The sequence below is a fragment of the Ornithorhynchus anatinus genome, chromosome X3 (assembly GCF_004115215.2).
Source record: "Ornithorhynchus anatinus isolate Pmale09 chromosome X3, mOrnAna1.pri.v4, whole genome shotgun sequence".
Classification (NCBI taxonomy): Eukaryota; Metazoa; Chordata; class Mammalia; order Monotremata; family Ornithorhynchidae; genus Ornithorhynchus; species Ornithorhynchus anatinus.
Genome location: NC_041751.1, coordinates 7669605 through 7694419, shown reverse-complemented (window position 1 = coordinate 7694419; position 24815 = coordinate 7669605). Strand labels below are relative to the sequence as shown.

Here is a 24815-nt window from a genome sequence, read left to right as displayed (position 1 = left end):
TCCTACACTGACCTCAGTTATCAATTTACTGAAAAAAAATCAAAATTTAAACAACTTTCTTGTAAGAGTCTGCTTTTCACATGTGTTTTAATTGCATGATTTGGTATCTCTATTCCACTTTGTCTCTGAAAAACCATAGTCCTTCCACTTTTTTCTACTTATTCTCACTGAAGCAGCATAGCCTAATGGACAGTGTGGCCTGGGAGTCAGAAAGACCTGGGTTCTAATCCTGGCTCCACCTCGTGCTATGTGATCTTGGGCAAGTCATTTAACTTCTCTGCACTTCATCAGTAAGATGGGGATTAATACTGTCAGCCCCAAGTGAGACATGGACTGTGTCCAACCTGATAGATAAGCTTGTAACTACCCCAGCGCTTAGAACAGTGACTGGCACACAGTAAGCACCTAAATACCATTTAAAAAAAATCTATATGCCAAGATCTCACATTCACATTTTACAGATGAAAAAGTAAAGTGAACTGTCAAAAGCCACATGGAGCAGGGACCCACACCAGAACTCCTGATTCCCAGTTTTGTGGTCTACATTCAGGGATTTGAACAGATTTTCAAACCCCTTTTGGATCTACCAAATCCAAAAGGTAATTTAAGGCCCAAACAGATATGTCATAAATAATTTTTAAAAGGAAACTTGTTAGATATAGCCCATACAACACATTATGTTCTCACTTAACTTACTATTGGGAAAATCTGCTAAAGAAAAAAAAATTCCAGTATGTAAGAATATCCCTCTGCCAGGCAAAACTACTTTTCTTCCCTCATTGAGGCCCATGCCCATCACCCCCGCCAATTGTTCCGGACTTTTAACTCTCTACTCAGGCCCCTGTTCCTCCCTGATCCCATCCCACACCCTCAACAATCTGGTCACCTACTTCATCACAGAAATTAACATAATCAGGTCAAAGTCACCACTTCCCCTTCTCCATCCCCCCTGCTTCCAACCCTCTCCCTTATTTTCCCATCCTTCCCTGCAGTATCCTCAGAGGAGATCTCCTCCCTCCTCACAAGTGCCATCCCCTCTACCTGTGCTTCGGACCCCACTCCCGCTCACCTTATAAAAACTCTCGCCCCTTCCCTCCTCCCCTCCTTAACTTCTATCTTTAACCGCTCACTCTCCAACGGCTTCTTCCCCTCTGCCTTCAAACTTGTCCACGTCTCCCCCAACCTAAAAAAAACCCCTCTCTTGACCCCATTTCCCCTTCCAGTTATCGTCCTATCTCCCTACCCTTCCTTTCCAAACTCCGAGAACAAGTCGTCTCCACTCGCTGCCTTGAATTCCTCAACTCCAACTCTCTCCTGGACCCCTTCCAATCTGGCTTCCATCCCCTCCACTCCACCAAGACTGCTCTAAGGTCACCCATGACCTCCTTCTTGCCAAATCCAATGGCTCCTACTCTATCCTAATCCTCCTTGACCCCTCAGCTGCCTTGGACACTGGCGACCATCCCCTTCTCCTCCACACTCTACCTCATCTTGGCTTCACGGACTCCGTCCACTCCTAGTTCTCCTCTTACCTTTCTGGCCGTTCATTCTCGGTCTCCTTCGCGGGCTCCTCCTCCCCCTCCCATCCACTGACTATAGGGGCTCCTCAAGGGTCAGTTCTTGGCCCTCTCCTGTTCTCCGTCTACACTCATTCCCTTGGTGATCTCATTTGCTCCCACGGCTTCAACTATCATCACTATGCAGATGACACCCAAATCTACCTCTTCTCCTCTGTTCTCTCCCCCTCCCTCCAGGCTCGTGACTCCTCCTGCTTCCAGGACATCTCCACCTGGATGTCTGCCCGCCACCTAAACTCAACATGTCCAAAACTGAGTTCCTTATCTTCCCTCCCAAACCCCGTCCTCTCCCTGACTTCCCCATCACTGTGGATGGCACGACCATCCTTTCCGTCTCACAGGCCCGCAAACTTGGTGTCATCCTTGACTCTGCCTTCTCATTCACCCCACACATCCAATCCATCACCAACAGCTGCCGGTCTCACCTTCACAATATCGCCAAGATCCGCCCTTTCCTCTCCAAACAGCTATCGTGCCGGTACAAGTTCTCATAATATCCCGACTGGATTACTGTCAGCCTCCTCTCTGATCTCCCTTCCTCCTGTCTCTCCCCACTCCAGTCTATTCTTGATTCCACTGCCCAGATCATCTTCCTACAGAAACGCTCTGGGCATGTCACTCCCCTCCTCAAAAACCTCCAGTGGTTTCCTATCATCCTTTGCACGAAACAAAAACTCCTCACTCTTGGCTTCAAGGCTCTTCATCACCTTGCCCCCTCCTACCTCACCTTCTCTCTTTCAACTACCCACCCCATGCACTCCGCTCCTCAGCCGTTCACCTCCTCACGGTCCCCCGTTCACGCCTGTCCCACCATCGACCCCTGGCCCACGTCCTACCGCTGTCCTGGAATGTCCTCCCTCCTCATCCCCGCCAAACTCTCTTCCCCTCTTCAAAGACCTACTGAGAGCTCAGCTCCTCCAGGAGGCCTTCCCAGACAGAGCTTCCCTCTTTTCCTCTGCTCCTCCTCCCCTCCCTCTGCTCCTTCCCCTTCCCCTCAGCACGGTGCTTATTTGTATATATTATTTATAATGCTATTTATTTTGTTAATGAGGTGTATATCTCCATTATTCTATTTATCTTGATGATATTGTCTTGTTTCGTTCTGTTCTGCTCTGTCTCCCTCGTTTAGACTGTGAGCTTGCTATTGGGCATGGATGGTTGCCAAATTGTACATTCCAAGCGCTTAGTACAGTGCTCTGCACATAGTAAGCGCTCAGTAAATACTATTGAAGAGAACAGATGGGAGAAAAGAGTGGAATGCTGTACACTTATTAATAATCATAATAATAATTGTGGATTGTGTGCCATGCACTGTACTAAGTGCGGGGGTAGATACAAGACAATCAAGTTCCACATGGAGCACAGACTTTAAGTAGGAAGGAGAACAGATAGTGACTCCACATTTTACAGATGAGATAACTGAGGCACAAGAAAAGTTAAGTGACTTGCTCAAGGTCACCTAACAGATGAGTGGTGGATCCAGGATTAGAACCCAAGCCTTCTGACTCCCCGGCCCATGCTCCTTTCCCTAAGCCACGCTGCTTCTCACGAAGTAAATTCCTTATTACAGCGGGACATAATGAAAAACACCGACTGGGTGAAGTAGTGACAATAAAAAAGGGGGCGAGGGGGGCTGGAAGAGAAAAAACAGGGAAGGACAAGTAGAATCTAGGTACAACTACATAGAGGCAAGCCCTCCTGAAACAACAAGTATCCCAAGATTAGCCACAGACTAAATCCACTGGCCTAAGGGTGGCACAGGTCCAGTGAGAGTCTGCCTGGGCTGCCTGGATCAGCATCATCTGAACCTGGCACTGAGACACGCCAGCAGCCGCTCACTTAGAAGTGGCAACAATTTATGCCAATTCAACAGAAGATATGGTTTCCATTCACTTCCCTGAAGGGGAGGATGAGGGCAGAAAGGCACAGACTGTATAATCTTGACTCTTACCGACTTTTCCTTCAAAATGTTGCACGCTAAAAATGGATCAGGCCTCAAAGATTTGACATTCTTTCCTTTAAACAATTTTACCATTAGGCTCTTTAATGAAGAACTGGAAAGCACGTCTAGAGGAACAAAGGATTCTGAGAAGCCTTTCAAACTTCTGGAAGAATTGGCAAGTAGCTTCAGCCACATTATATAGAAATTCGGTAGAGTAAAAAAAAGTTTATTGAACTTTAATTAGAACTGCAATTCTCTGTGGCTCATGTTGCTACTTTGATAGTATTTGGGAGAAGGAAAAATAGCTGGGTAAATAGCTCACCAAATGGACCGTGAAAATCTTGAGAGCCAAGTTACATTATTATCAGAGCTGACGAGATTTAAAACAACTGACTATATAACAATGATCCTTTTCCCCCTCATCTGTTTAAAGATGAGTGAACTAAAGATGATGTTCATTTAGCTAGAACCCTTTGGAAAGTTGCTGGGAAGGGACTCCCCAGCCCCGGCCCGAGGCAGTAGGGCAGTAAGCCGCTGGGATCCCATGCTACGGCACTATTACTGTGGTCAGAAATTACCTGGGAGGGGAAAAAGATCCTTTCCTCTCTTTCCTCCCACTGGAGGTGACAGAATCTGGGAGTTATTAAAAGAACAAGATTTTGGGACTGAGGCATGACCCTTAGGCCCAAGAATCTCCAGCATCCTCCAATAGATTGGAAGCTCCTTGTGGATACAGATCAGGTCTACCACCTGTACTGTACTCTCCCACTCAGTACAATGCTCTGCACGCAGTAAAGGTTCCATGGTCTTCTACTACAACTCAGCCCACCCACTTTGCTCCTGTGTAATGCTAAGCTTCTCACTGTACTTCGATCTCGTCTAACTCACCGCTGACTTCCCACCCAGGTCCTGCCTCTGGCCTGGAACTCCCTCCTTCCTCATATGCGACAGAGAATTACTTCCCTCCACAACCTGCTGACCCTGTATCTACCCCAGCGTTTAGAACGGTGCCCGGCACATAGTAAGCGCTTAACAAATACCAACATTATTATTATTATTCAAAGCCTCATTGAAGGCACACCTCCTCCAAGTGGCCTTCCCTGACTAAGCCCTCCTTTCCTCTTCTCCTACTCCCTTCTGCATCACCCTGGCTGGCTCCCTTTATTCATCCCCACAGAACTCCTGTATACATCTGCAATTTACATTAACATTATATTGATATTTACCTTAATATCTGCCTCCCCCTCTAGAGTGTAAGCTCACTGGGGGCAGGGAATGTGTTATATAGTTATATTGTACTCTCCCAAGTGCTTAGTACAGTGCTCTGCCCACAGTAAGCACTCAAATACGACTGATAAAACCACTGCCTGAATGCTCCTCTCTTTCCCTCAGTGAACCAGAAAGAGTCAGCTTTCAGAGGTTCAAGCGACTCACAAAAGTTCCAAAGTTGGAGCTGGCTGATTCTGGAATATTAACAGCTGTTGTCATCGTGAAGGGAGTCATTAGTACGGTGCTCTACATGCAGTAAGCCCTCGATAAATAGCTTTTATTTTAAAACTTTAAAGAAACACATGGGGGGAAGGGGGAGAAGAGATGGAACATTTCTGCAGGGGGTGTTGCTGGCAAAGTCCAGTCCATTATTGGCAGTAAAATGTTAGTAAACGGTCACTTCCAGGAGGCTGCCCTAGACGCCCAGATGCTAAGTCACCTTAAACCAGGGCTTAGCCTATGGATGCCGCCAAAATTGTACAGTCGAGCATCCAGACACAGATGTTCAAAATAAAAACTCATTTCTCCAAGTAAAACCTTAAGATTCAAAATCTTTATTTCCCCCCATTGAGCATGGGCTGCAGAGTTTGACTAAAATGAGTAATTTTCTCAGTACCAAGACTGGCAGAAAACATTTTGTGGCTGAATAAATACTAATAATGTATTGTGCTAATTGAGCTGGCTGTCAAGCTACAGACCAGATATATTTTTATGCTTATCACTCCCTCTTCTTAAAAGAAGTTTATACATGTACCTGTGTATCTCGCTTTCAAGGATCCAACTGAAAATAAACCATAACGACATGAACAGGCAAAGAAGAAGTCAGTCCCAACTATCCAACCCACACTGGTACAAGGTTCAAGGGAATTCAAACTCCGGATGAAGTTACTGTCATCTTACATATCTGTGACGAAGTCAAAAGTCGACGAGTTAAAATGTATATCTGCTTTGAATTAGGCAACAAATGAGGAGACTGGTCTCACAAAAAGAATGGTAGAGGATTAAAGCTACGCTTGCAATGGGATGCTTAATCAATCTGTCCACCAGGCATCTCAAAAAGATGAGGGGAGGACCAGGTGCTCCCACAAGCTTCTTTTGCGATTCTTCTCTTCAGGATTCTGTATTTCCTAAAGAAGAGGGTAGTGCTGTTGATAACAGCTGTACATAAACTGCAGATAAAAAGCGACAAATTAGAGAACAAGTCTTTAATATGCTTCCTTGCTCACAGCCCTCCATGCCTCAGCAGAAGCAGGACTGGCAGGAAAGAGAGCCTGCCAAAGGTGCTGTGCTAGCCACTATCACTACTGCAATCAATTCTTCCGTGCAGGTTCTCGATCCTGAAGTCTGAGCCTCAGTCGATCAATGGTATTTATTGAGCGCTTATCGTGTGCAGGGCACTGAGGCTCATCTGTGGTTCTAGCCCTGGGAGACGCCATCATCGGCGAAACCCCAAGTGGGGGAAAAAACTACACTGGAGGGCTCATTTTGAAATTCAACATTTTCAAGAATCTAGGAACAACAGACCCCCAACAATAGAGCTGTGACCAAAACCTAACTACAAAAATATCTACAGCACTTCATTTTCCACAACACCTTCAGTTCAGTTAGCTGTTTACTATTATGGTATCTGTTGAGCACTTGTTACGTATCCGGAGCCGTACTAAGCACTGGGGTGGTGGATACAAGCAAACTGGGTTGGACACAGTTCCTGTCCCACGTGGGGCTCACAGTTTCGACCCCCATTTTACAGACGAGGTAACTGAGGCTCAGAGAAGTGAAGTGACTTGCCCAGGGCCACACAGCAGACAATTGGCGGCGCCGGGGCTGGAACCCATGACCTTCTGACTCCCAGGGCGTGCTCCATCCACTACGCCATGCCGTTTCTCTACCTATGAGAGATGGGGAAAGCTCTGACATCTCTACCTTCCAGTGGAGTAAATGGGCAAAGAGAAGGTAAATGGCACGTGTAAGGCTACAGAACAGGTCAATCAATCCACTGACAGTAATTATTGAGCACCTTACTGGGTGCAGAGCACTGTATTAAGCACTTGGGAAAGCACAACAGAGTTGGTAAACGTGATCCCTGTGCACAAGGAACATAAAGTCTACAGGGGGAGAGAGACCTTAGGGATTACATTAGGGATACGGGAGAGAGTAGAGGATAAGAATATTTATATAAGTATCGTGCAGCTGGGGTGAGTATCCAAGTGCTTAATAATAACGACGGTATTTGTTAAGCGCTTACTAGGTGGCAAGCACTGTTCCAAGCGCTGGGTACACAGCCAAGTTCACAGCTGATTCAGAGGTGGGGAGACAGACGGGGCTGGGGGGCAGGGGGGAGAAAAGAGGCTTAGTCTGTGAAGGCCGCTCGGAGGAAATGGGATTTTGGGGAGGGTTTGAGGTTGGGGAGAGTGGTGGCACTTCTGACGTGAAGGGAAAGGGTGTTCTAGTCTCCCGAGGGAGAACGTGGACAGGGAATCAGCGGTGGGAGAGAGGAGACAGATACAGAAGGCAGGCTGGTGATAGAGGAGCGGAGTGAGCGGGTTAGGCGTCGCAGGAGATCGGCGAGGTAAGGTAGGAGAGAAATCGAGTGACTTAAAACGAATGGTAAGGCGTTTATGTTTGATGGGGGTCCATGATCGGTGACCCTACTGTGAGCCCCAGGAATCTCTAGTCACACGCCACACTGAGCCTGAATGCTTGTATTGGGGTGGGGGGAGAAGAGAGTGCTCGGATGCAGGAATACAAAGACGGCAGCAAGCGCCTTGTGGCACACGAGAAGCAATCTGTGAGCACCCTCCTTTTTTTGAAGAACTCTGTGAGGAGAGATGGCAGTGGGTAGGGTGATCCTCATCCGAAAAGGGTCGGGATGCACTGTAGTCAGCAGTGGAATCGAGGAGCGTTCTTTTCTTTGTTAACTTAAACTACTTAAACCCCAGATCGATTCTCATTTAGCACGCAGGCCCTCTCTCCCACTCAGTACATTTTTTAATGCTATTTAAGCCCTTAATACGTGCCAGGCCCCGGACTAAACGCTGGGGTGAATACGAGCTAATCGGGTTGGACGCCGTCCCGGTCCCACATGGGGCTCAGTCTTAATCCCCATTTTACAGATGAAGCAACTGAGGCACAGAGAAGTGAAGAGACTTGCTCAAGATCACACAGCAGACAAGGGGCAGAGCCAGGATTAGACCCCAGGTCCTTCTGACTCCCGAGCCCATACTCTATCCACTAGACCACGCGTGAATCGAGTACATAAAGACTACTAGTTTTTAGAACTCTGTCAGGTTACGTCGACCAAAGCGAACACGAACTCAATCCCTTTGAGAAGTCGTGTGGCATAGAGGAAAGAATCTGGGCCCACAAGTCAGAGGACACGGGTTCTAACCCTGCCTCCGCCACATGTCTGCTATGGGACCTCGGTCAAGTCGCTTCACTTCTCTGTGCTTCGGTTCCCTCATCTGTAAAATGGGGATAAAGACCGTGAGTCCCACGGGGACAGGGACTATGTTCGACCTACCCTGAATCTATCCCAGCGCTTAGAACAGTGCTTGACCTGTAGTAAGCGCTTAACACCACAATTATTCATTATTATCAGTTTTCCTTCTAAGTCACTATTTAAAAACAGGCATATATTTTCCTCCCAAATTTTTTAGTCTGCTTGCAAAATATATATACATATATAAGCAGCGTGGCTCAGTGGAAAGAGCACGGGCTTTGGAGTCAGGGCTCATGAGTTCGAATCCCAGCTCTGCCACTTGTCGGCTGTGTGACTGTGGGCAAGTCACTTCACTTCTCTGGGCCTCAGTTCCCTCATCTGTAAAAATGGGGATTAAGACTGTGAGCCCCACGTGGGACAACCTGATTCCCCTATGTCTACCCCAGCGCTTAGAACAGTGCTCGGCACATAGTAAGCGCTTAACAAATACCAACATTATTATTATATATATATATGTATAATGATTTACTCATCTGCCAACACATGTCATTTAAGACAGAGACGAAAGTTGCTTTCAGTTGCCTTCAAGTAAGTTGAAATGAAGGATTTTTATTTCACCCAAAGAGGAAAAAAAGTGCAGTCACCTCCTCACCCGACTCTGATGGAGGGAAGATGGGGGGGGGGCGGGGGGGAGGGGGTCCTTACGGATCTTTAGGCAGGGGGAAAAGACTTTTTCTGTTTCGACACTGCGTAGTGGGCACACGACTGTACATTTCAGCCACGATTTTGCTCTGATGAACACTTGAAGGCTCAGAACTGTTTCTTTTTAAATATAACGGTCCCTAGTCATGTGACTGCCCTCTTCTTCGGTCAGCTCAATTTGAAACTTTCCTGAAAATTCCAAAAAATTTCCTTCTCGGGAAAGAAACCCAAGGCCGGGGTTCCTTCAGCTAAGCGCCACCACCGCCGCTTTGGGAACCGGGGCGATTCTCGGCACGTGACGTTTCGCATCCACCGGGCGATGCCCCCGGGAGCCGGGCAGGGCCTGCCCGCTGCTCCACGATTGTCCGGATCATCTGCCAGGCCTGACCAAGGATAATCGGGTTTCCTCTCCCCCGACCCGTTCTTCTTCAGGCCCCAAAAGGACCCGATCCAAGGAAAAAATCCGGGGTGCGCTCCGGGCTGGATGCTTGCACCCTCGCTTGCTTCCAGGCTCTTGGGCCTCTCCTGCCCCAGTAAGCGGGGAGGAGGGGGAAAAGTGGTGACTTGGAGATGTTTTCCATAAGGGGCCGTGACTTAATCCTCAAGCACTCTTGCTATTTTTACAGCCTGGCCCGAGCCAGTTCCAGACGAGGTTGTATGAGCAAGCATCCCTCGCCCCACCCTAGGCTCTTCACGCCCCCCCAACCCGCATCGAAGAGAAGGGAAGGGAATCAAATAAAATTTTTAAAAGTCACCCCCTTTGGACCATCCTCCCTCCATCCATCACCCCAGCCTCCCCAAAAGGAGGAGGTGCAAGGGCCATTTGCTAGCGCTTAGGGCCGCGATGGGAGTACAGTGCTCTGCACACAGTAGGTGCTCAATAGAGACGACTGAATGAATGAATGAAAGAGGCGCCCATCACGCTCCCCGGGGCCTGCCCTCTCAATCCCGTTATCCAGGTCTCCGGGGGGGGGGGGGGGGGGAAAGGGGATGCTCTGCCGGAGGTTCATTCATTCAGGGCCCTGCACATTGTAAGCGCTCAATAAATACTACTGAATGAATTCATTCCTTTAACGGTATTTACTGAGCGCTCACGGTGTGCACAGCACTGTGCTAGGCGCTTGGAAAGTACAATTCAGCAACAAATAGGGGCAATCCCGACCGGGCAACGGGTTCACAGCCCAGAAGCGGGGGGGGACAGACCACAAAACTAGTAGATAGGCCTCAACTGTATCGATATAGATGGTGTTATAGATCTCTACACCTCATTAATAGAATGCTAAATACATATATAAATAGTTCACAGTCTAGAAGGGGGGGGGGGAGACAGACCACAAAACTAGTAGATAGGCCTCAAATGCACCGATATGGATGGTATTATAGATCTCTACACCTCATTAATAGAATGCTAAATACGTATAGAAATAGCTCACAGTCTTGGGGGGGGAGGACAGATAACAAAACTAGTAGATAGGCCTCAATCGCACGGATATAAATAGCATTATAGATCTCTACAGATAACTAATAGAATGCAAAACACGTATATAAATAGCTCACAGTGTAGAAGTGGGGAGAGGGGGAAGATAGCAAAACTAGTAGATAGGCCTCAATTGCATCGATATAGACGGCATTAAAGATCTCTACACCTCACTAATAAAATGCAAAATACGTATATAAGTAATTCACAGTCTAGAAAGGGGGGGGGGGGGGCAGATATAGCTAGGAGACAGACCTCAATTGCATCGATACAGATGTTATTATAGATCTCTCCACCTCACTAATAGAATGCAAAATACGTATAGAAGTAGCTCACAGTCTAGAAGCGAGGGGGAGGGGACAGATAAAACTAGTAGATAGGCCTCAACCGCATCGATAGAGATGGCATTCTAGATCTCTACACATCACTAGGAGAATGCAAAATCCGTATATAAATAGCTCACAGTCTGCGGGGGGGGGGGGGGGGGGAATAGATAACAAAACTAGTAGAGAGGCCTCAATGGCATCGATAGAGATGGCATCATAGGTGTCTACACCTCACTAATAGAATGCAAAATACGTATAAAAATAGCTCACGGTCTGGGGGGGGGCAGATAAAACTAGTAGATAGACCTCAATTGCATGGATATTGATGCGATTATAGGTCTCTACACCTCACAGAATGCAAAATGCGTATCTAAATAGCTCACAGTGCAGAAGGGGGACGACGACGGATAACCAAACTAGTAGATGGGCCTCAACTGCAAGGGGGGGGGGGGGGGGAGACCGACCCCAGTAGATAAGCCCGTCAGTGGGCAGGGCCTGTCTCTATCTGGGGCCCAAGTGTCCATTCTAAGCGCTCAGTAGAGTGCTGTGCACCTAGTAAGCGCTCGATAATCACTGCCGAAAGAATGAACGGGCCTCAAACGCATGGCCAGGGAGGGTCTTGGGGCTCTGCAGACCCCACCGAGAGAAGGCCAAGGGGAGCGGCGGGGAGGGAGGGAGGGGAAGGCCTTACCCCTGGATGCCCGGGCTGTAGGTCCTGGTTTTCCAAGGGGTGCCGGGCCTGGGCTGCGGCGGCTCCTGCTGCTGCTGCTGCTGCTGCAGCTGCTGCAACTGCTGCTGCCGCTGCAGCTGGGGGAGGCCGTCGAGGGCGGCCCCCCGGCTGCCGGACAGCAGGTAGTTCATGCCATAGGTGCTGGCTTTATTCTCCCTTTTCCTGCGGCCCGGATGGTAGTGGTGCTGCTGCTGCTGCTGCTGCTGCTGGGGAGGGGAGCCGGCGGGGGCCCCTTGGGGAGGCCCCCCGGCGCCGCCCCCCTTGTGCACTTTGGGGTCGTGGAAGTTAAAAACGCCGCCGGGGCCCAGGCTCCCGCAGGACGACGAGGACGAGGACGAGGAGAAGCCGGGGCTCTCGGTGCCCGACTCGTTGTTGGAGGAGCAGGACGACGAGGACGACAGCGAGGGCGACTTGTGCAGGCGGCGGCCCCCGTCGGAGGGCGGCGGGTCCAGGGCCGGGGAGTTGAGGCAGAGGTAAGGGGGGAAGCCGGCGCCCGGACGCCCCATCCCCTGCGACGTCTCCCAGATCTGCATCCACAGGGCATTGGCCGGGCCTTTCTGCTCGGGCTGAATCCAGGCCACGCGGGGATCCATTCACGCTCTGCGGGCCTGCGGCCGGTGCGGCCGCTGCCCCTGGTGCGGCCGCTGCCCCTGGTGCCGCCGCCGGTGGTGCAACCGCTGCAGCCGGTGCAACCGCTGCAGCCGGTGCAACCGCTGCAGCCTTCCTCCTTTCCCTCCTTTGCACCCCCCGCCCCGTGCACACGCCGCACGCACGCCCGCACACCCGCTCCGGGCCCCGCTCGCCCTCCTCCCCCTCCTCCCACGTTGCTCCTCCTAATTTCCCGCGGGCCGGAGCGGGGGCGGCGATCCACCCAGCGCGGGGGGGCCGGCCATGGGCAGCGGGCGAGGAGGGCGCCGGGCTGGGCGAGGCGCCGCTGCAGAGGCTGCAAAAGAGCTGCTGCTGCCGCTGCTGCTGCTGCCGCTGCTGCTGCCGCCGCCGCCGCCGCCGCTCGGGGAAGGAGGGGGAGGGGACGGTCCCTGGCCGGGGCCGCCTCTGCGCATGCGCCCCCGATTTTAAATCCTCCCCTGCCCCGGCCGCCCGCGCTACTGCGGCTGCGCGGGGCGAGGGGCGCGGCCGGCCCCACCGGGCGGGCGGGAGGGGGGTGCGCGGGCGCGTCCGCGGCCCCGCCGCGCTGCTCCTCCACCTCGTCGTCCGCGGCCGCCGACGCCCGCACCTTCCGCGGACGCTCTGCGGGCCGGGAAGACCCGGGGCGGCGCCGGGGCCGCGGACGAGCCGCGGGAGATTCGACGAACCGAGCGGCCCCCCCCCTCCCCCCACATCCCCGCCGCCCGTCCGAGCTCCGCTCCCTCCCTGCCCCCTCCCCCCCGCCCCTCTCCGGGCGCCGGCGCGCCTGCGCGGCCCGCGCGGGATGGAACGTTCTGTAACGAGGGGGCGGGAGGGCAGCCAATGGGAGGCGGGCGCGCCGCCGCGCTGCGGCCAATGGGAGGCCGCGGCGGGCGGGCGGCGCGCTCCGAGGGGCGGGAGGGGGACCATGTGCGCGCCTCCCTCCTCGGCATTCAATCATTCGGGCCGTCATTCATTCAGTCAGTCAGTCAGTCAGTACTATTCAATAATAATAACGTTGGTATTTGTTCAGCGCTTACTCTGTGCAGAGCACTGCTCATTCATTCATTCACTCAATAGTATTTACTGAGCACTTACTATGTGCAGAGCACTGTTCATTCATTCACTCAATAGTATTTACTGAGCGCTCACTATGTGCAGAGCACTGTTCATTCATTCAGTAGTATTTATTGAGCGCTCACTATGTGCAGAGCACTGTTCATTCACTCAATACTATTTACTGAGCGCTCACTATGTGCAGAGCACTGTTCATTCATTCACTCAATAGTATTTACTGAGCGCTCACTATGTGCAGAGCACTGTTCATTCATTCAATAGTATTTACTGAGCGCTTACTATGTGCAGAGCACTGTTCATTCAATAGTATTTACTGAGCGCTTACTATGTGCAGAGCACTGTTCATTCACTATGTGCAGAGCACTGTTCATTCATTCACTCAATAGTATTTACTGAGCGCTCACTATGTGCAGAGCACTGTTCATTCATTCAATAGTATTTACTGAGCGCTTACTATGTGCAGAGCACTGTTCATTCAATAGTATTTACTGAGCGCTTACTATGGGCAGAGCACTGTTCATTCAATAGTATTTACTGAGCGCTTACTATGTGCAGAGCACTCTTCATTCAGTAGTATTTACTGAGCGCTCACTATGTGCAGAGCACTCTTCATTCATTCAATAGTATCGATTGAGCGCTCACTATGTGCAGAGCACTGTTCATTCATTCGGTAGTATTTACTGAGCGCTCACTATGTGCAGAGCACTGTTCATTCATTCATTCAATAGTATCGATTGAGCGCTCACTATGTGCAGAACACTGGACTAAGCGCTTGGAATGAACAAGTCGGCAAAAGATAGAGACCGTCCCTGCCCATTGACGGGCTTACGATCTAATCGGGGGAGACGGACGGGCAAGAACGATGGCAGTAAATAGAATCGAGGGGCTGAACATCTCATTAAAACGATAGCAAATAAATAGAATCAAGGTGATGTACATCTCATTAGCAAAATAAACAGGGTAATGAAAATACACACTGTTCTAAGCGCTGGGGGAGATACAGGGTCATCAGGTTGCCCCACGTGAGGCTCCCAGTCTTCATCCCCCTTTTCCAGATGAGGTAACTGAGGCCCAGAGAAGTGAAGTGACTCGCCCACAGTCACCCAGCTGACAAGGGGCAGAGGCGGGATTCGAACCCACGACCTCTGACTCCCAAGCCCGGGCTCTCTCTTTCCACTGAGCCACGCTGATTTATCGAGCGCTCACTGAGTCTGCTTGGGCGGGGCTCACGGGCGAGAGCCCCGGCTTGGGAGTCAGAGGTCGTGGGTTCTAATCCCGCCTCGGCCGCTAGTCGGCTGTGGGACTTGGGGCAGGTCGCTTCCCTCCTCTGTATCTCGGTCACCTCGTCTGGAAAATGGGGATGAAGACTGTGAGCAACCTCATCACCTTGTATCTCCCCCCCCCGCACCCAGTGCTTAGAACGGTGCTTCGCACACAGTGCTTAACAAATGCCTTTACTGTTACTATTGCAATTGGGCAACAGATAGAGACAATAATAATAATAATGATGATGGTATTTGTTAAGAGCTTACTACGTGCAAAGCATTGTTCTAAGCGTGGGGGGGCTACGAGGTGATCAGGTTGTCCCACGTGGGGCTCGCGGTCTTAATCCCCGTTTTACAGATGAGGGAACTGAGGCCCAGAGAAGTGAAGTGACATTCCCAAAGTCACACAGCTGACGGGTGGCAGAGCCGGGATTCGAACCCATGACCTCCGACTCCCCAAGCCCGGGCCCTTTCCACTGAACCACCCTCCTTCTCTACCCAATCCCTACCCAACAAGGGGCTCGCCATCTAGGACAATAATAATAATAACGTTGGTATTTGTTAAGCGCTTACTATGTGCCAAGCACTGTTCTAAGCGCTGGGAGTAGATACGGGGTCATCGGGTGGTCTCACGTGGGGCTCACAATCTTCATCCCCATTTTACATATAAGGGAACCGAGGCACAGAGAAGTCAAATGACTGGCCCAAGGTCGCACAGCTGCCTAGCGGCGGAGTCGGGGTGATAATGATAATAAGGTTGGTATTCGTTAAGCACTTACTATGTGCCAAGCACTCTTCCAAGCGCTGGGGGTAGATACGAGGTCATCGGGTGGTCCCACGTGAGGCTCACAGTCTTCCTCCCCATTTTACAGATGAGGGAACCGAGGCACAGAGAAGTGAAGTGACTTGCCCGCAGTCGCCCAGCTGACAAGCGGCGGAGCGGGGAGAAGCAGCGGGGCTCAGTGGAAAGAGCCCGGGCTTGGGAGTCAGAGGTCGTGGGTTCGAATCCCGGCTCTGCCCTTGTCAGCTGGGTGACTGTGGGCGAGTCACTTCACTTCTCTGGGCCTCGGTTCCCTCATCTGTAAAATGGGGATGAAGACCGTGAGCCCCACGTGGGACAACCTGATTCCCCCGTGTCTACCCCAGTGCTCGGAACGGTGCTCTGCACATAGTAAGCGCTAAACAAATACCCTGTGTGACTTGGGGCAAGTCACTTAACTTCTCATCTGTAAAATGGGGATGAGGACCGTGAGCCCCACGTGGGACAACCTGACTCCCCCGTGTCTACCCCAGCGCTCGGAACGGTGCTCGGCACATAGTAAGCGCTTAACAGATACCAAACGTCGTCATCATCATCATCATCATTTTGACCTCTGACCCCCAAGCCCGGGCTCTTTCCACTGAGCCACGCTGCTTCTCAGCCTACCACCCCCAAAGACTCCGAAGCGTTCCTTCCCCTCACGTGCTCCCCGGGGGAAACGCTTCTCCGACGAACAGTTAAGCCGCACAAACACCCCCAGTTTTGGAGTTCTAGAAAACCCGTCCACCAGAAAACTCGGTTTGGTTTCCGCCCTAACTAACGCTGAGACGTTCATTCATTCGATAGTATTGATTGAGCGCTTACTACGTGCAGAGCCCTGTACTAAGCGCTTGGAATGAACAAGTCGGCAACAGATACAGTCCCTGCCGTCTGACGGGCGCACGGTCTAATCGGGGGAGACGGACAGACGAGAGCATGACATGATTCCTTTGAGGTATTCAGGAAACTGTAGTGGAAACTGCATCTCTAGTAATAAGATTTCATTTATTAAGCGCTTACGGTGAGCGAAGCCCCGTACTAAGCGCTGGGGTGGAGACGAGCAAACGGGGTGGGCCGCAGGCCCCGCTGCGTGTGGGGCTCGCGGTCTCGATCCCCATTTTACAGATGAGGGAACTGAGGAACAGAGAAGTTGTGACCTGCCCAAGGCCACCCAGCAGACGAGTGGCAGAACCCAGAATTAGAACCCAGATCCTTCTGACTCCCTGGCCTGTGATAATAATAATGTTGGTATTTGTTAAGCGCTTACTATGAGCAGAGCACTGTTCTAAGCGCTGGGGGAGATACAGGGTATTGTCCCACGTGAGGCTCACAGTCTTCAGCCCCATTTTCCAGATGAGGGAACTGAGGCACAGAGAAGTTAAGCGACTCGCCTAAAATCACACAGCGGGCAAGCGGCAGAGGCGGAATTCGAACCCGTGACCTCTGATTCCCAAGCCCGGGCTCTTGCCACTGAGCCACGCTGCTTCTCGCTCCATGGCTTCTCTAGTGAGTGCTCAACAGACACTATAAAAGATTCAGTCTCATTCGTCACCTCCAAGGACGCGGAGGGGGACGCCGAGGGAGGAAGGGCACGTTAGGTGCCCCTGAATTACTCTTTTAGACATTTCGAAAGCCCGGGTTCATTAAAATAGCAGACGTTTTCTTAATTTAAAAAGAAGCTACTCCATGCGGAAACTGGCCTGGTACTAGGTTTTCCGAGCTATTTAAAGAGCCCCCCTTTTATACCGAATTGACGTATGCACCTCAGAGGTGAAAACCATTTCAACGGAAAAAATGAAGAAGATGGTCTCTGCCTAGCAAAGGGCCCGATCCGACCACAGTAACGAAAAAAAGATTCACGGGATTTGACACGTGAGCTGGGAATTAAATAATTGGGCATTCGCTAAAACATTTCCAGAACGCCTGTAACGGCACTCTCTTATTGCGATTAATCGAGAGGCATCTAATAAAATAAAAATCGTGGTATTTGTTAAGCGCTTACTATGTGCAAAGCACTGTTCTAAGCGCTGGGGGATACAGGTTGATCAGGTTGTCCCACGTGGGGCTCCCAGTTTTTTAATCCCCATTTGACCGATGAGGTAACTGAGGCCCAGAGAAGTGAAGCGACTTGCCCAACGTCACACAGCCGACCAATCCTGGAGAAGCAGCGTGGCTCAGTGGAAAGAGCCCGGGCTTGGGAGTCAGAGGTCGTGGGTTCTAATCCCGGCTCCGCCGCTTGTCTGCTGTGTGACCTTGGGCAAGTCGCTTCACTTCTCTGGGCCTCAGTGACCTCATCTGTAAAAATGGGGATTAAAAAATGTGAGCCCCACGTGGGACAATCTGATTATGCTGTATCTCCCCCAGCGCTTGGAACAGTGCTCTGCACATAGTAAGTGCTTAACAGATACCATAATTATTATTATTAACGGAGAGAGCATAGGCCTGGGAGACAGAACAATTTGGTTCTGATCCCAGCTCCGCCACTTGCCTGCTGTGTGATTTTAGGCAAGCCGCTTAACTTCTCTGTACCTCCGTTTCCTGGTCAGTAAAATGGGAATTCAAAACCTGCTCTCCCTCCTACTTAGACAGTGACTCCCCATGCGGGCAGGGACCGTGTCCAAACCGACCATCCTGTATCTACCCCAGTCCTTGGCACATAGTAAGTGCTTGGCAAACGCCATTCATTCATTCAATAGTATTTATTGAGCGCTTACTATGTGCAGAGCACTGTACTAAGTGCTTGGAATGTACAGATCGGCAACAGAGACGGTCCCTGCCCAGTCACGGCCTTACAGTCTAATCGACTGCGATCGACTCAATTATTGTTACGTTCTTTTGGTCGTAGTGAAATAGCATCCAACGTGGGGCAAAACTTGACTTCAGTCTCTGAAAAATCCTGTTCGAAAACAATTTCTAGAAGGAAAATCCACCGATCGATCATCTTTATCGCGTGCTTACTGTGTTCCGAGTACCGTGCTGAGCGGTTGGGAGAGTAGGAGTGCTTAGTACAGTGGTGGACACGCTCTCTGCCCTCAGGGAGACAGGAGGAGGAGACCGCTTAGTTTCTTGATCTGATCTACCGTTCCTATTGAACAAGAAATAAAAAAACCAAACATCCAAGAACCTAGCTAAAGGACGCTGATCCACCAGGTCAGTTCCTCCCAAATTCATAAATACACTGTAAGCCCGTTCAAAGGGCGGGGACCGTCTCTATCTGTTACCGATTTGCACATTCCAAGCGCTTAGCACAGTGCTGTGCACATAGTAAGCGCTCAATAAATACTATTGAACGAATGAACGGAAGGAACACAGGTCTGGAAGTCAGAAGACCTCGTTTGTCATCCCGGCTCTGCCACTGCCTGACCCCGATCGAATCCCTTAACTTCTTTGGGCCTCAATTTCCTCATCTGTGAAATGGGGATAAGATACCCGTTCTCCTTCCCCTCTAGACTGTGACCTCCATGTGGATTAGGGAATGTGTTCAACTTGCACGTATCGAATCTACCCCGGAGGTTAGTACAGTGCTTGGCACGTCGTAAGCGCTTAGCAAATACCACTCTGCTTTCTCTTCTTCTTCTTATTATTGGCGGGGACGCGGCAGCTTTCCCTACCTGTATCGTTTGGCATTGTTCTATTTTATTTATTATATTGGAGACTGTCTGGGCATTTCCAGGCACTGTTACCGAACCTGGCTCCTACATTCCGGGCCCCCAGGCAGCAGTCCGCTTCTCGGGCCCCTTCCTAGCTCCTGTTCCTGGTAATCCAGGAGTCCATTAGCGCGGTCCTCGCTGACATCGGCTTTGGGGGCTAATCAAGGGAGCCCTTGGTTTATCAGAAAGCGAGTGGCTAAGTCTTAAGCACTTCACATCAAAATTGGGCTCCAAAAAAACTGTTGTTGATTTCATCCTGGTTGTTTTTTCTTTTCTTTCAATAGTATTTATTGAGCGCTTACTATGTGCAGAGCACTGCACTAAGCGCTTGGAATGGACAAATCGATAACAGATAGACAGTCCCTGCCCTTCGACGGGTTTTCGGTCTAATCGGGGGGAGACGGACAGACAAGAACAATGGCAGTAAATACAGTCAAGGGGAAGAACATCTCATTAAAACAATAGCAAATAAATAGAATCAAGACTGACTGACACTCATTTGACAGGCATCTTTTGCCATTCACATATCTACCCACATATATTTGAAAAGCCACCCATCTAATCATGCTGGTCCTTGGGAATCTGCTGCATTTAAACTACTTTTTAAACCATTTAAGCTGTGCATTTGGAGGCAGAGTTTGACACTTTGGATCGTGATCCCGTTTACGTCGATGCCGTGCCTGTTTTCGCCCTTACCGCACTCAGTGCAGAGATGCCTGAACAGAGTCACTTTTACGTGTCTCTCGTCTTTTCTCGCTTGGCCTAGGGTTTGCGTGGAGAGAAAGCAGGGGAGGAGAAAGTGAGGTAGCAGAAGATAGTTCCGTCCTGGGTGGCTCCTAACAGCAGGAGGCATCCTTAGCCTGCGACGATGGGCAGGCCGTGTGTCTGTTTATCGTTGAAGTGTTTTCTCCCAAGCGCTCGGTGCTCCGCACACGGTAAGCGCTCACAGCGGCAAAAACAGCATTTCTACCGCTTTGATTCTAAGGTAGAGAGGGTGGGTTTCCAGTGGCAGCTATCCATCAGTCAATCGATAATATTTATCAGGCTTCTGTGCGCAGAGCGCCGTACCAAGCACCCGGGAGAGCACAAGAAAATAATTAGAAAGGATTCCTGCTTTCAAGGATCTTACCATCTACCAGGGGGGACAGACACGAAAATGATTTAATAATAAGAATAATGTTGGTATTCGTTAAGCGCTTACTATGTGCAGAGCACTGTTCTAAGCGCTGGGGGAGATACAGGGTGATCAGGTCGTCCCACGTGAGGCTCACGGTTTTAATCCCCATTTTACAGATGAGGGAACTGAGGCACCGAGAAGTGGACTTGCCCACAGTCACACAGCTGACAAGTGACAATTTACCAATAGGAAGAGAAAGGAAAAGGGGATAGGTACATGAGTTAGTGCTTAAGTCATAGTGTGGGCATTAAACGTACGCGACCGTTATGGGTTGTTGGGAACCCACCAGGGACTAAGCGCTGCATTAAGGCTGAGGTGGCAGTTGGGTGGGGAAATGAAAAATTAATCGAGGAAGGCCTTTTGGAGGAGATGCGATCCCAGAGGGGTTTTGAAGAAGATGGCTGTGCTCTGGCTAAATGGGACAGTGGACTGTAAAGAAGCAGTGTGGCCTCGTAGAGACGGAGTGTGGCCTGGTGGAAAGAGCACGGGCCTGGGAGTCGGTCCTCTGACCTGGGTTCTAATCTCTTGATTTAACTGGAGAAAATGACGGAGGAGAGGATAGATGTTGGTCCTTTTCTTCCTCTTCCCGTGCCTCTACCCGCAACGGGCAGTAAAGTTTCCAGGAAATGAAAAACCTACCAAGGGCTCCGTAGGCTCGCAGATATTCCCAGGTACGAAAGTTCATTCTAAACTACAAAAAGCCCCCGATGAATGTTATGGCACCAAATTCTCCTAATTCACTCCACTCCCAGCTCCAAAACACTCCTGCATAGACCCATATTTTTTTATCTATGTATTGTAATGTCCGCCTCCCCTTTAGACTGTCTACCAACTCTGTTATAATGACTCTCCCAAGTGCTGAATACAGCACTCTGCACGTAGTAAGCACTCCATAAATATGATCGATCGATCGCTTGATAATGCCTAAGGTTACCTCCTGGAAATCGTAGACACTTTCATAGTGCTAAATTAGGCTTTGTTCATGGCCAGGCCTAATCCTCTGATGGCTTGTATCTTAAAAATAACAATGTCGTTGGTGTACACATTAAAGAATTACGAGCGCCTGAGCCGAAAAATAATATAAAATTAAAATGCCCACATATTTTATGTCATATACAAGCCCAAGAATAAGTGGGATAAGGGAAGGTGGAATCGTGAAAGCTGACTGGGGTTGGGGAAAATCGGGGAACAGGTTGCTCCATTTAAAAGCAAGTATACTGAAGAAAATTTAACCGCTTTTGGATAGTACAACTTGTACCACAAATCTAAAATGGCTCCTTCGGTTACTATTGGGATTTTCCCAAGATCATTTTTCTTGCCTGACAGATGGGCTGCACTCGATTTCTCTTACTTCTCTATCTTTATACAGTTTCACCAAGTGCCAACTTCAACAGTACGAAAGACCCAAAGTGTCTGAAATGTTCAAATTAGAAAGTACCGTTCCATTTAGTAAATATTAAATGAGACTCCACCGTGAATGAAACTCCCCCCCGTTCTTTCTTATGGAGACAATATTGCTCTTTCCTTTGTGTTAGGAGATGACGGCACAGGAAGAAGCCAGTTGAAATATCTGCTCCCTCTTTTCCTTGACTGCCTGGAATGAGATTTGAAACTCAAGGATCGATGACCCATCTAAAAGCTGGGAGGAAGAGTGAAAGTTGCAAACATTTTCCCTATCAGCAGTTGGGTAAAAAATTCAAGAACTGTTCATAAATATTTTTTGCCCTGTAGTTATGGTGCCAGATGAGGTGAAAAGGAACTGGAATGAAGGCAACAATCCAGACAACGTAGACATCAAAATGTCTTTCTAAAGAGAGATTTTTTAAACTTGAATTATACAAACTGACTGCTCACTTTGAATAAAATTTACTTAATTCCTCACCTCTTCACTTCAACTGGCCTGGATACCCACAGACATAGCTGAGATGAGTCTTTAATCTTTAATCGGCTACATAGGATAGACTTTAATCACTAATTTAATTACCTTTATACGAACAAGCCTCCGATTCTTTTAGGAACAAATGCTTTTGAGAGGGTAATTGATTGAGTTTTAAACATTTAAGTCCTATTTTATGGTGTGGCTATTGTTTTTGTTGCTGAATAATATTGAAGTGAGGAATTTAATATCACACCGCAAATCTCAAAGGGGAGTGAAGGATGTATTAATTATTGATTTATAGGAGTAGCTCTCAAGGTTAGCTTTTCATAATGGAGACAATTGAGGCATTTAACTCAGGAAAGGGAATCCCTATGCATTTTTAGAGAAACAGTTTCTAGTCCCCGTAAGCCGTATGACCGTGAACTATTTAAACAGCACGAAATGTCACTATTTTCAGGGTGCATTTAATAGTGGAAAACAAAGGTCATTTGAGTTGTCTGGGATGATCGATCAGTGGTATTTATTAGTGCTTATTGGGTGCAGAGCATCATACTAAGCACTTAGGAGAGTATAAGAGTAGGTAGACATGTACCCAGCCCACAGGGAGCTTATAATCTAGAGGGAGAGACAGATATTAAAATAAATTATCGCTATAGACATAAGGGCTGTGGGGCCGAAGACGGAGTGATGATGGGAGTCTTTAAACTTAATAATAATGATAATAGTGGCACTTGTTAAGAACTTACTACGTGCCAACCACTATTCTAGGCACCGGGGTAGGTACAAGATAATCAAGTCCATATGGAGCTCACCATCTAAGAAGGAGGGAGAACGGGTATTGAATCCCCATTTTGCATTTGAGGGAACTGAGGCACAGAGAAGTTGAGTGACTTGTTCAACGGGGAAAGGGAAAACTCTCCCTATACCTATCCTGCTCTGTCCTTCACCCAAACCAGTCTTTCTGCCCATGAAAATGGTGAATTTTCGACCAGGTCCTTGGAGGCCCCTAATGTCCGCTCGTTCCACATCTCCCATGCTTAGGTTATTAAGGTGTTCCAGGGAGCTGTGGTAAGAGAACTAAAATGACTGTCATTGCTCTCCAGCACAGTCCATATCAAACATCAATGGTCACAGAGGTTTTTACATCTATTCTATTACCTTTTCATAGGGGACACTATATTTACCTGCAGGGATGGACCGTAGGGATGACATAACTTTTCACAAAGCAGGTTTTTAAAAAGCACGGTGTCTTCCCGGTTAGCAAGCGCCATTTTCCTGAAGACTTTAAAATGGGTTATTTCACCTGAAGGTCACCAGGGCCGTTACTGATTGAGCCCTGATAGCGCACAGGTGACGAGGGATAGGAATTTCCTTACCTCTTCCTCAGTCTCCATTTTGTCTTCACCCTAGTTGTCCTTGAAAATCATTTCGTCGGCTCATATGGCAAAATTCTCCTGTGAATTGCAGTTTTCTATTCCCGGCAGGCTATTTAGTGTGCATAATTATGCAGTTATCGCATCTTACTCACAGGGCTGCCATTGATATCAATTATATTTCTCTGCTCGAGGACCTGATGAAAAACCTGCCGAGTTGTGCGATTACTAAAGGGGATAATTTGTTTATGCCATAGTTTTGAAGGGCTTTTTTTTTTCTTCTTCTTCTTCTTGAATTTCAAACTGCAGAAATCCAGGCAGTATAATAATAATGTTGGTATTTGTTAAGCGCTTACTATGTGCAGAGTACTGTTCTAAGCGCTGGGGTAGACACAGGGGAATCAGGTTGTCCCACGTGGGGCTCACAGTCTTCATCCCCATTTTACAGATGAGGGAACTGAGGCACAGAGAAGTTAAGTGACTTGCCCACAGTCACACAGCTGACAAGCGGCAGAGCTGGGATTCGAACTCACGAGCCCTGACTCCAAAGCCCGTGCTCTTTCCACTGCGCCACGCTGCTTCTCTGTAAGCAGCCAAGTGCAACCTGCCCAACCTAGAATTCAAGGGTTGAGTAGTTGCTGAAACCACTCTTTAAAAGGCCTGTATTTTTTTACTAATTCTAAGGTGGTGGAAGGATCGACAGCTCATTCGGTCATTTGTTCCAAGTCCGGCTTTTAGAACATGTCAGCAGAGTACCAGAAAACAGGTCGCTGTTTCCCAAAGCGTTAGTAACAAAGCTGTATTTGTTCAGATGTCAACACTTCTGTTGGAATATTTGGCATTACAGTTTGACCCTGGGCATCTGGGCAAAGCCGGTCCCATCAGTCTATCCAAACTTGGCTGTTCTTCTACCCCGTTCTGGGAATAGAAGCCAAACATGGGTAAATTTTCAAATCCCAGGTTGTGAACTCTCTTTGTATTGGATCCTTGCGCTCACGGAATGTTTCTCTTGACAGCTGGATTCCAGAGGTGGAGAGGACACGCTAGTGGATTGATCGGCTTAGTTCCAGGGAGACTCTGATCCGCTCACTCTACATCTGCTCACTCTAGAAAGGCAGGGCAGAGCTGAGCCTCGCAGAATCGATTTATTTATCGAGCGCTTACTATGTGCAGAGCACTCTACCGAGCTCTTGGGAGAGTATGGTACAACAAAATTAGCAGAGACGTTCCCCGCCCATGACGAGCTCACAGTCTTGAGGAACTCGGAAAGCCCGCCCGACTGCTGTTTCCCCAGCTCGGTCATCAGACAACCAGAATCGGGAGTCCCTCAGTGACAACCTGTAATATCTGAGGCCCGGACCAAACTCAGAGACTCCCACTGTATTAGCCAGATACAAATATTCTTCACCCTGGAAGGGCAACGACTTTAAAGGGATGTGATGGAAAGTTACCAAATCGAGACCTCTGGCCTGGAACGCCCTCCCTCCTCCTATCCAACAGACCTTTACT

General features: G+C 49.3%; 1 protein-coding gene across 2 annotated transcripts in view; it reads right to left on the bottom strand.

Moving 5' to 3' along the window:
- TENT4A (terminal nucleotidyltransferase 4A) overlaps window positions 1-12240 on the bottom strand; it is a 43742-nt gene extending 31502 nt beyond the window's left edge. For both annotated transcript variants that reach the window (XM_029053987.2, XM_029053988.2), the window contains exon 1: window positions 11424-12240. In XM_029053987.2, coding sequence (XP_028909820.1) covers window positions 11424-12055 — 632 coding nt within the window. In that variant the 5' untranslated portion in view covers window positions 12056-12240. The remainder of the gene's footprint in view (window positions 1-11423) is intronic.
- Between the last annotated feature and the right edge of the window lie 12575 nt (window positions 12241-24815).